This window comes from Cavenderia fasciculata, assembly GCF_000203815.1.
Source record: "Cavenderia fasciculata unplaced genomic scaffold Scf_Dfasci-G-o-80e12.f1-5, whole genome shotgun sequence".
NCBI classification, from domain to species: Eukaryota; Evosea; class Eumycetozoa; order Acytosteliales; family Cavenderiaceae; genus Cavenderia; species Cavenderia fasciculata.
In genome coordinates, this window is record NW_004457735.1 from 1,024,545 (window position 1) to 1,036,678 (window position 12,134).

Below are 12,134 nucleotides of genomic sequence, written 5' to 3' on the forward strand. Positions count from 1 at the left end.
AAAAATGACTTTGAAAAAGTGAAGATCCATTGGGAGTAAAAGTATCAGAGTACTCTGTTAGATAACATACATCATCGACACAGATACTATATATCTATAGATAGATAGATAGATCATCATATACATATATATAGAGAATCATGGCAAAGACAAAGAAGAAACAAGATAGTAGTGATGAAGAAATGGACCTAGATGAAGAGTTGTTGGCAGTCACCAACAAAAAGTCATCATCGTCTTCAAAGAGAAAAGATAATGATAGTGATGAAAGTGATAGAGAAAAGTCAAAGAAGAAGAAAAAGACATCATCCTCTTCATCATCTTCATCATCATCTAGAAAGTCATCATCTTCATCTAAAAAGAAAGAGTATGTAGAGAGTCTTAATAAAGTTGGTTTGAACAAGTTTAATATTAATACAATCTACTACTACTTACTCTTTTAGAGAATCAGAAGATGAAGAAGATGAAGAAATATTTAACGATGGATATGACGAAGATATGTACGAGAATGAAGAAGATAGATTAAAGTTGTCAATGATGACACAGTTGGATAGAGAAGAGATCATTGCTACTAGATACGAAAGAAGAAAGCAATTACTTGAAAGATTCGAACAAAGAAAGACTATGAATCAAATGGAGAGTATGCTATACATGTGATATTAATATTCAATGCAACGATCGTTGACTACTAACTTACTTGTCTACTTCTTTTCTGTGTAGAAAAAGACAACAAAGACAAATCATCATCAAGATCGTCGGCGGCGACATCATCATCATCGTCGTCGTCTAGTAGATCAACAAGAGCAGACAAGACAGACCAAGCTTTAAAAGACATGATGAAAAAGAGAGACAAGGCACAACGTTCACGTGACGAGGAAAGGGAAAAGGAACGTGAAAAGGAGCGTGACAGAGAACGTGAGACATCGCGACGAGACTCGGAGAAGAGTCGTGAAAAGGAGCGTGACAAGGAACGTGAACGTGAAAAGGAGCAGAGAGAAAAGGAACGTGAACGCGAACGTGAAAAGGAGATTGAGAGAGAGATTCACAAGCAAATCTCAGCACTCGATATACAGACACTCAACCAAGTGCGTCTGTCGCGTAACATGCTGTTAAAGTGGGTCGACCAACCCTACTTTGAGAAATTGACACCTGGATTTTTGGTGCGTGTTGTGATTGGTCAGCACTTGAACAGTCCGGTCTATCGTATCGGCCAGATCGAGTCGATCCGCGCCGGCACCAAGCTGTACAAGGTCGAGACCAAGGAGACGGACAAGATCCTGGTGTTGACGTACGCCGGTGTCTCCAAGGAGTTCTTTATCGACAATGTCTCCAACAACACCATCACACCGGCCGAACACGAAAAGTGGATCACCGACATGGTGCGTGCACGCCAAAAACTGCCAACACTCGAGAGCATCCAAGTCAAGATTGGCGACATCCAAAAGGCAGCCGACTACATCTACACAGACGACGACATTGAAAAGCGTGCCCAAGAACGTGCCAAGCACGGCAAGATCCCCGTCAACATTGCCTTTGCCAAAGCCAAACTCATCATGGAACGTGATTCGCTCGAACCCGGTTCCGATCAATACACCGAAGTTTCGCTAAAGATTGAAGAATTCAATCGTATCCAAGCCGACATTAAACAACAAAAGCAAGATGAAGATATTATGGTCAAGATCAACAAAAAGAACAAAGACTTTAACTTTCACCAACAACAAAACCAAACTATTACAGATACGGTATCCAATGAATTTGATCCGTTTGCTAGAAGAAAGACACGTGCCAATGCAGTCGTAGCCGGCGTGCTCAACGCTCCCATCAGTCCGCAACCATCTACCGCCGCACCATCCTCGGCCGACAAGCTCAAAGAAGCAGCTGCTGCCGCTGCTGCAGCCAGTCGCAGCACACCCTCCAAACTCAAACAAATGCAAGAGATGACACTCCAAGAAATCCATCAATCCATCGATCTTCACATACACATTCCAGACAATGTCAGCAAAGTACAACCACTCAAAAAGAAGCGTCCATTAAAATTGACTCATCGTGACTTGTTAAATAATAATAATAATAATGATAGATATCAAAAGAATTCAATGTCTGTTGAAGATTATATACGTATGTCTAAAAAATAAAATGGAAATGGTAAAAGTAAAAAGAGTAAATAATAAATAGAGTAAATAGTAAAAATAATAAGTAAAATAATAATAGGTAGTAATATATATATATGTATATATATGTTTATATATTTGTATATATATTTGTATATTTCATAGTTTCACCAAATTAAAGTGAAGTTTGAATATTTAATAATTTGAAAACAGATGAGATTTCCAATTTAAAAGATGATTGAGGAAGTGGATGTTGAAGAGCTTCAGTAGTAGAAGTTAGATCGAGTTGAGCATCATGAGGACGTGGTTCTGTAATGGGTGGGTTATCTAATGGTTTGATAGTGTTGGTATCGACAATAGATGGAATGATCGATGCCATTGCCTTGGCCATATCGTATTTGGTCATTTTCTCATTACCAGTGTAATGATAGATGCCACCTTGTAACTGATTGGTAACATCCCCTAAACCAATCAAATCATATCCTACACGTGCAACATTATCAACCAATGTTGGATATCTAATCTGTGAATTATCAATCTCTACCAACTCTTCCTTTTTCTTGTTAATGATTTGATTTGCAACCATTGTCACTGAACATTCCTTTAAATTTTCAACTTGTCCATAAAGTACTGGTACTCTTAATATTTTCTAGAAACACAAATCAAGTAAGTTAATACATATATATATGGAAAGTAGGTTTGGTATTTCTTTCTTTGTTTCTTTCTTCTATCTACTATAGTATGGTTACATTTAAAGGATTTGATTTAAGTGCAACCACTTCAGATTCTCTCTTTGTTTCACCATAGAATGAAAGTGGGTGAGTCTTTGCATCGGGTGTATAAGGTGGTGATGTACCGTCAAACACATAGTCACTTGAAATCAATAGAATATAAGCTCCAACCTCTTTAGCCAAATCTGAAATATATTCTGTTGTTCTATATAGAATATAGATAGTGAACAAACACAGAGATTTAGGGTTTTAGATTTAGATTCAAAAAAACAAAACTATTAATTTGTTTGTTTGTTCAACATACGAAACATTTAAATTAAAAGTCTTTTCTTTGTTGTTTTCACAGTTGTTTAGATTTCTTTCTGCAGCCGAATGAATGATGACTGTTGGCTTAAAGTCGAGTACGAGTTGTCTGAGTTGTTCCTTGTCGCAGAGATCAACCTTTTTCAAGTTGAATTGATCCTTGTATTGGTCGTAACGTGAGAATGCTAGTCCCAGAACCTGACACTGCTGTTTGTGTGCCATGTCTGCGGCGATTCTCATAAATGCTCTACCCAACAATCCAGATGCTCCAGTTACCAATACTCTCATTCTTTCTTAATAATATATCTTTGTACAAAAGAATTAATTAATTAATTTAATAAATGTTGAAAAGTAATAAATGAACCAAAGCTTTTCCTTTGGACAAAAAAAAAAAACAAAATTATTTAAAATAAAAAATAATATAATTATAATTATTTCAAAGTTTGAAGAATAAGAAGAAGAAAAAGAAGAAGAGATTATCTTGTTAATAATAATAATAATCATTAATAATAATAATAATATATACGCGTACACATAGACAGATATTTCATTCACTCATTCTCAACCATCATCATCATCATACACTGCATCAGTCGAGTAGATACATCTGATCAGATTTCATCATCATCATCATCAAAGCATCACATGTAGATTAAAGCAAGAGACAATAACAACAACAACAACAAACAGAATATATATATATATATAACACATCATGGCTAGTAGATTACCAGACTACTACAAGATACTAGAAATAGATGTCACTGCAGATATAGAGATTGTAAAGAAAGCTTACAAGAAGATGGTATGTGTCAACATTATTGTTGTCTCAACAAGACAGATGAACAAACTACTATTAAACGAAATATGAGATGATTCTTACTCCATTTACTTTTTACCTACCTTTGTTTATTATTATTATTATTGTTGTCGTTTGGTCACTCCACTTTTATACTTTCAAAAATTGTTTGATGTTTGTCTTCATACTTTCTTTCTTTCTTTCTTTCTTTCTTTTTAGGCACTAAAATATCATCCAGACCGAAACAAGGGTAATGAGAAAGACTCTGAAGAACACTTTAAGTTGGTTTCAGAGGCATATGCAGTGTTGTCGGATACGGACAAGCGACGGGACTATGATATAGCATCACGTGAACCACCCCCTCCTCCTCATATGGGCGGTAGTGGAGCGGGCATCAACATTAATGTGACGACCAACAAGTTTCGACGTACTCCGATGGGACACGACGAGATGTTTAACATCTTTAACAACTTTTTCAGACAAAAGGGATTCGCGGGCATGCACCATCACCATCATAGTACTGGTGGCTTCCAGATGAATTCGACGTCACCATTTGGCCCGACTCCACATGGTATGGATCCATTTCAACAGTTTCACAACAATCTACACGACTCGTTTGAAGGAATGTTTCAATTTGGCGGTAGTCCGACTTTTAGATCGCCCAAACCACAACACCCACAACACCAACATCAACATCACCAACATCACGCGCATCAACATCATCATCACCATCAACATCCGTTCCAAGCACCTCCACCCCCACCTCCACCACAACATCCAAACTTTGGATCACCCATCAATATCGACGATTCACCAACCACCGAGGAAGAGGAACAGTCGCCATCATCATCGACGTCATCGTCATCGGTGCGTCAACGAATCCTACATCGATACAATATGGCACTCTCGTTCCAAGAGTCAATATTTGGTTGCGAAAAGTCTGTCAAGTTTCCTGTAAAGACAGAATGCGATAAATGTGCCGGATCGGGCAGTGCATCCAAGCAACGCGACTACACCACCTGTCCCAACTGCACGGGTAATGGTAGAGTGTCCAATTTTCTCATGGCGTTTGTGTGCGACATGTGCGATGGGAAAGGTGTCACCTTGCGCAACCCCTGTAATTTCTGCAAAGGTGATGGTATCATGACTCAAAATTATGAAGATACCATTATCATTCCTGCAGGTATATCTGATAATTCTTGGTATGTCAAAAACAAAAATAGATAATTATTTTGCAACTAACAAATAATAATATTATATTTATTTATTTATTTATTTTTTCTAGTCAAACAACAGTATTAAAAGTAAAAAGAGCAAAATCATTAACATCATTTGATGAACATGAATTGATTATAAAGTTTGAGGTGGAGAGACACCCATTTTTTATTCGAGAAGGAAATAATGTGATTATTGGCGTACCGATCAGTACGACACTGGCACTGTTTGGCGGCAATTTAGAGGTGCCCACGATATATGGCAAAAATGCCGTGGTTGCGGTACCCCCCTACGAAGGACAGTCAAACTATGGTATAACAGCTCCACGATGTGGCTTTAAAGACCCAGATGGCAGGGGTGTTGGAGACATGATTATCAACTTTGTCATTGAAACACCGGCAATGTCAACACTAACAGCACGCGAAAGAGAATTGTATAGAGAGATTGCATTGATTGAAAAAACAAAACAACCCTCAAAACTACAAACTCAATACTATGAACAAATTGGTGTTTGGAATAATAGTTTAAAGAATTTTATAGTTGTTGATTCTCCTCCTCAACAACAAGCTCAACAACAACAACAACAATCGATGCAACAACATCTTCAACAACAACAGCAACATTTACAACAACAACAACAACATCTTCAACAACAACAACAACATGTTCATCAACAACATCTTCACCAACAAAACATTCAACAACAACATCAACAACAACACCAACAACAACACCAACAACATTTTCAACCACAATCACATTTTCAACTTTTCCAACAACAACAGCAACAACAACAACAACAGCCATTTGTAAATTTAGTATCAAGTACGAGAGTATCCTCTCCTACCATTTCATCACCACTAAACGGATTTTCGTCAAATTCAATACATGTAGATAGCTTTACTTTTAATATTGGTCAACCTCAACAATCTTCATCGTCGTCGTCGTCGTCTTCATCTTCATCATCATCAACAACTTCCTCTTCTACCTCATCGTCCACTTCCTCGTCCACTACTTCTTCGTCAACCTTGTCTTCGTCATCGTCCAATAATAAACCAAGTAAAATATAGAGTATAGTATATAGCCAAATCAACTCTTATCTCTATTTACTTTTTATTTATTTATTTATGTACAATTATTTTTCCATTGATTCATTTATTATTATTTACATTTCATTATAACTTGGATTCAATGAATTTTCCATGTCTACCCATTCCTTGAGCAAATCTGGATGATCCACCAACTCCATCTTTTTGGAGACTGGGATACCCAAGTTTAAATTCATTTGATAGTGCATCGTTGAGTGAAAGGTTGTGTTGTTGATAGACTGACAGTCTATCTGACCGCAAACAGTTTTGGGGAAATGATCCAATCAATTTTGCCAACTCTATACATTTGTCAAGTACTTGGTTGGGAGTGTCTACCAATCGATTGACCAGTCCTATATTGAATGCTTCTTCTGCCGTGACAGGTCTACCTGTAAGGATGAGATCCATGGCACGAGAATGACCGACGAGTCGTGGTAGTCGAACTGTGCCGCCGTCGATAAGAGGGACTCCCCAACGACGACAAAATACTCCAAAGATAGCATCGCGACTGGCAACACGTAGATCACTCCACAGTGCAAGTTCTAGTCCTCCAGCCACACAGTATCCTGATATACCAGTAATGACAGGTTTACCGAGCAACATTCTTGTACATCCCATTGGAGCATCTCCATCTGCTTGCAATCGATTCATTTGGCTCTCATCACCAAGAGATATCTTTTTCAAGTCAGCACCTGCACAAAACACCTTGTCTCCACCATACAAGATAGCAACTTTAAATCGGTCATCTCCATCAAACTCTCTAAATGCCATTGACAATCGATCGGCAGTCTCTCGATCAACAGCATTTCGAGCATTCTTTTCTCTATTTAATTTGATCACCACGATTCCATCTTGTAAGTATTTAGTTTTATCAACTATAATTACATTATTATCTTCTTTATCTATCTTATCTGTATTTGTGTTTGTGATCATTGCTTAAAACTAATTCAAAAAAATGATTCCAAAGTAGATTTTAAAATAATCACCCACCCATAACACAATTGTTGGTAAAAGGGATGGAGTGTCACTACTAATTCAATACTAGTCGACAACAGGACAAACAAGTCGGACTTTCGTTTAAATTGAGTTACACCAAAATAATTGTACATTATGTTTTTGCCCGTTGACTATCCGACTATTGGGCAAAGTTCTCGGTGATCAACCAAACTCTTTGAAGTGGCAAATAGAGACAAATCCTGATCCCACGCTAAACCATCAACAATATTTAGCTTTGGAAACTCTTGGTTTTTGAATGGGTGCGGAGTATGTATTCGTATCACCAGAATCAGTAAAAATCTGACAAAAAAAATGATCTGACGATTTCAGCAAATTCGATGAATTGGAATTTAAGGGGCTCATCCCTACACAGAGAAAGATTTTTCTGTTGGAAGAATTCAAATTATTGTTGTTGTTGTGTTGGGTGAAACAAGCCAATAGTGTTGGTTGTGACAAAGAAGACGATTGATATATATTATCTCTCATCCTCACTAGCGCTTAAGAGAGAGAAAAGAATAGATAGATAGATAGATCGTTCGTTGCAAAGTCTTCAGATTTGAATACCAAGATTATCTTCGATTTATAAAAACAAAAAGTAATTACTTGCCTTGTCCCGATCTTGATAATTATCGCGAAGCAAAAAAAATATTTTAAAAAAAGACAGTACAAAAATCAAAGATAAGATTGTACCTACTTTGGTATTATTCCTCTTCCTGTTTCAGAACAACAACAACAACAGAAGACTCTACACCTCACATTGTACAGTGTACATTAGAGCCATCGTATTCAAGGAGAAGGAAGAGAAAGAGATAGATAGAGAGAGAGAGATATAGGTACATACATACAAACAAAACAAACAACAATCTTAGATCTAGATTTAAACAGTTGACATTCAATCAATCAATCAATCAAACACCCACCATTATTCAAAAACACTGGTTTCATAGGCCGAAATACCCACCATTAAACAAACACACACAAACCTTAAACCCATCCCATCCCCATCCACTCGTGTACATTCAAACACACACACACACACCCAACGATAATAACCCATCGCACAACATGATTATTGTGTTTTTGTTGTTGTTTTACTCTTTTTATTGTTATACTCTACGATCGTTTATATATTTATACACATACATGTAGTAGTACTACTGCTACTACTACTTACTTATTGTATTATTAGATATTAATATTAATATTCTTATTTATTTATTTATTTATTTAATTTATTGAATTAGCTAGTTAGGTCGATTGAAAGAAGGAGAGAGGGAGAAGGAGAATACTACTGTAGTTTATATATATATATATAGAGAATGTCATTATCGACAACAGTTGAAACAAGTCATAGTAATATGGGAGATGAAGATTCTGCTAATTTGGTATCGGTGACAGTGTCTGCAACGGCAACTGGAATGCACAACAACACCGCATCATTCTCTGACAGTGACATTGTCACATCCTCTTCAATGTGTAGTAGTACCACCATGATGGCAATCAACACCAAATCATCTAGTAATGCTGTTGGAATGACACCTGACATTGGTACACATTATAGTGATAATGATAATAATGACCATCATCATCATCATCTTCATTTACGAGATCATAATCATCATGGTAATGATAATCATCATAATAATAATGATGATACTAGTAGTAGTAGTAGTAGTAGTAATGAACATGAACATGATGACCATCATCATCATCATCATGATAGTCAACAACAAAATATACATCAACAACAACAAGTAATGGATAATCAAGATTTTAGTAAATTAAGGAATCTAACTATATCTAAAAAATTCTTGGATGAGATTAATAGTAGTAGTAAGGGATCGGAACCAGCAACCAATAAGCCAATTTCACTCAACATGTCTAGAGTATTCGATCATCATCATGACAATGACGACGACGACGAAGCGATTAAAACAATGGTAGAGGAAGAGGAACTTGAAACACCACCACAATCACTAGATGAAATATTACAAGAGTTTAAAGAGATTTACAATTACCTCTATGTTGGTGATCTCAACAAATTGTTTGGATTGCGATCGATACAAATGAACGATAACCAAAGAATAAGATGTTTGGGTTTTGACGATTCAATTGAATTGAGTGTACATGTACAAAGAGTATGTATCCCCCTCCCACATCAACAATAATATTAATAATAATAATATTAATCATTATTATTATTTTCTATTATTATTAATATTAGTATTTCCAATACCAAATCATTGATTTTGAATCAGAAACTGATATTCTTTCAATTACCAAACAATTTGACCATTTCTCACAATTAATTCTTGGTCGAGGAAGAAATACACCTGTAGTTATTCACGAGTATGTTGTTTGGTTGCTTTGTTGTTGGGCGGTCTGGTTTTTTTTGAAAACAAATATGAATATTTATATGCTAACTTCACTTATTTCATTCCCTACCTTATAGTTGTTGTTTTGGTTTGATTTTGTCATCTATTTATTTAATCAAATATGAATTATTTTCCCTTCCACAAGCAAACGAGTATGTATAGATATAGATAGATAGATAGATAGATAGATATTGAGGGAGATATACTTTACCAACATATTTATATTTCTTTTATTTTTTTGTCTCTAGTTTAATTGGATATAATGATTTTTTTGGAACATCACAAAAGCATTCACATTATCAAAAAGTAGATTCTTGTACATTAATTGGTGACGTTACAACATATTATTATAGAAATATGACAAAGAGAAGTCAGCCACATCAAAAGCCTGCACCAGTGGTCGAGCAACTGATGCCACCACCCGTACAAGAGAAAAAGGACAAGGGAGGATTTTTAAAGAAACTATTCAACTCTTCTAAAAAGGATAAAAAGACGGTTGAACAAAAACCACGATCAGCGTCGGTGGCATTACAACCAGACCAAGCCAAACAAATACAAAAACAATATTCAAATCCTACATTGTCACCAGACAACAAACATACTACTACTACTACTTCTACATCGTCTACAACAACCACCACTTCGACCGCTGCATCTTCTGGACAATTACACAACAACAACAACAACAACAACCCATACGAAGACAATGATGATACGACACCCAATTTAGAGTTGGCGAGGGATTCAAGAGACGATTCCAAGTTACCTCCAATTATTGCATCATGCTTTGCCGAGCTTGCCGACGAGCACAAGGATATTATTAAAAAGTGGAGTTTGAAGCAGATAGAGATCGACTATCATTGGGAAATCACACTGTGTCTGCTGCATTTCCAGACCAAGCTACGATTCTACTCGTCGCAACAAAAGTTTGCAGAAGCCAATTCGCGCAAGGACCGTCGACGCAGCGACAAGCGACAGGCGTACCTCGATGGTGGTGCTGGCAAGACACCATTGGTTGGCGGGGGTGTGGGCACGCTGCCACCGGGCGTAGTATCGCGTATCCCACTCACCGACTATGAATTGCCTCGCAATATCGACTCGAAACTCATCAACATTGTACCGACACCATTTAGCAAAAAGAGTTTAGATCATCTTGCCAAAAAGGTCAGCTCGTCAGAGATCAAGAAACTGTTTTCCATCAAGGAACGTGTTGGAAAGGGTGGGTTTGGATCAGTCTACTCGGCGCGTAGCAACGCATCCAAGGAACGTATCGCCATCAAAAAACTACCACACAAAAAGAGTAAAGAACGCAAGATGAACACACGTGAGATCCGCGTACTCGATTATTGTCGTCACCCCAACATCATCTCGTACCACGAGTCGTTCTTGGTGTCGTCGAGTGACGAGTTGTGGGTGTCTATGGAGTTTATGGAGGGTGGTACACTCAGCGAAGCCTCTTCGCAATACCCATTCCAAGAATCCAACATTGCATACGTTGCACGTGAGATACTCGTCGCACTACACTACCTCCACAGCAACGGGTTTGTACATCGTGACCTCAAATCTCAAAATGTCATGATGACTCCATCAGGTGACATCAAACTCATTGATTTTGGTCTGTGTGCCAGTCTCAAGAGTGGACCCAAGATTCGTATGTGTGGATCACCGCTCTGGATGCCACCTGAACAGATCCAACAGACCTATCACTCTTTTACGGCCGATATTTGGAGTATGGGAGTCTGTCTACTCGAGCTAGCCAACCGTGCCCACAAACATCGTAAAGACCCTCTGCGCACCATGTTTATGGTGGCCACTGAAGGTTTCAAACAACCCTTTGAAGATCCCAATCGTTGGAGTGACCTCTTCCACGACTTTATCAATCTATGTCTCCAGTTTGATCCAACAAAGCGTCCATCTGCCCTCCAACTCTTGGCTCATCCATTCATCAGCCAAGCTGATAACAAAAAGAAAATGGCTAAAATTCTATCTTCTGTTTTCTTGCAAAATATTGTTGGCATTTAAGATAATCTTAAAAATAATAATAATAATAATAATAATAATAATAATAATAATAATAATAATATCTTTTAAAAATAAACAATATTTTATACTAACAACAATCACAAAGATTTAATTTCAAAAATGAGAACAATGTATCTTTTTTTTTTTAAACCAACACGTGTCAAGTGATCTAACTTGCAATTGTTGTTCTGTTTTATTTATACATTTTTAACAATTGTTAAATCATAGATATAATGACTATATGATGAATAATCAACAACAACAACAAAAACAAGAATATAAACTACCCAAAATAATATTAAAGTTAATCTTTTCAAATTTACAAGATAATCATTCATGGACATACAGATCATTCTTACCAAGGAATGAGTGGCCTCTGTCACCTGATGTATTGTCGTCGGCATCGGTAGTTGATCAATTGTCATTTATGTTTACTTGTAAGGATTTGTTGCAAAGCCTAAAGCCTCATTTTAAGTTCCCCACACTTTCAAACCACC

General features: G+C 37.0%; 5 protein-coding genes across 5 annotated transcripts; 3 read left to right on the top strand and 2 right to left on the bottom strand.

Moving 5' to 3' along the window:
• Positions 1 to 140: 140 nt before the first annotated feature.
• DFA_05229 (uncharacterized protein) lies at positions 141 to 2,132 on the top strand (the record flags this gene model as incomplete). Its single annotated transcript, XM_004360893.1, has 3 exons — positions 141 to 364; positions 441 to 637; positions 718 to 2,132. 3 exons carry the CDS (start codon positions 141 to 143, stop codon positions 2,130 to 2,132), a joined length of 1,836 nt encoding a protein of 611 aa, XP_004360950.1.
• Positions 2,133 to 2,283: 151 nt separating this feature from the next.
• Positions 2,284 to 3,430, bottom strand: DFA_05230 (methionine adenosyltransferase regulatory beta subunit; the record flags this gene model as incomplete). The annotated part of the gene is made up of 3 exons (XM_004360894.1): positions 2,284 to 2,757; positions 2,858 to 3,044; positions 3,144 to 3,430. The coding sequence occupies 3 exons, from the start codon at positions 3,428 to 3,430 to the stop codon at positions 2,284 to 2,286; spliced, it is 948 nt and encodes a 315-aa protein (XP_004360951.1).
• A 427-nt stretch (positions 3,431 to 3,857) lies between these two features.
• DFA_05231 (chaperone Hsp40) lies at positions 3,858 to 6,226 on the top strand (the record flags this gene model as incomplete). Its single annotated transcript, XM_004360895.1, has 3 exons — positions 3,858 to 3,947; positions 4,161 to 5,143; positions 5,227 to 6,226. The coding sequence occupies 3 exons, from the start codon at positions 3,858 to 3,860 to the stop codon at positions 6,224 to 6,226; spliced, it is 2,073 nt and encodes a 690-aa protein (XP_004360952.1).
• Positions 6,227 to 6,331: 105 nt separating this feature from the next.
• Positions 6,332 to 7,177, bottom strand: DFA_05232 (Putative enoyl CoA-hydratase; the record flags this gene model as incomplete). The annotated part of the gene is made up of 1 exon (XM_004360896.1): positions 6,332 to 7,177. The coding sequence occupies one exon, from the start codon at positions 7,175 to 7,177 to the stop codon at positions 6,332 to 6,334; it is 846 nt and encodes a 281-aa protein (XP_004360953.1).
• A 319-nt stretch (positions 7,178 to 7,496) lies between these two features.
• On the top strand, positions 7,497 to 11,637 carry mkcA (protein serine/threonine kinase; the record flags this gene model as incomplete). Its single annotated transcript, XM_004360897.1, has 4 exons — positions 7,497 to 7,532; positions 8,557 to 9,378; positions 9,465 to 9,589; positions 9,864 to 11,637. The coding sequence occupies 4 exons, from the start codon at positions 7,497 to 7,499 to the stop codon at positions 11,635 to 11,637; spliced, it is 2,757 nt and encodes a 918-aa protein (XP_004360954.1).
• Positions 11,638 to 12,134: the final 497 nt, after the last annotated feature.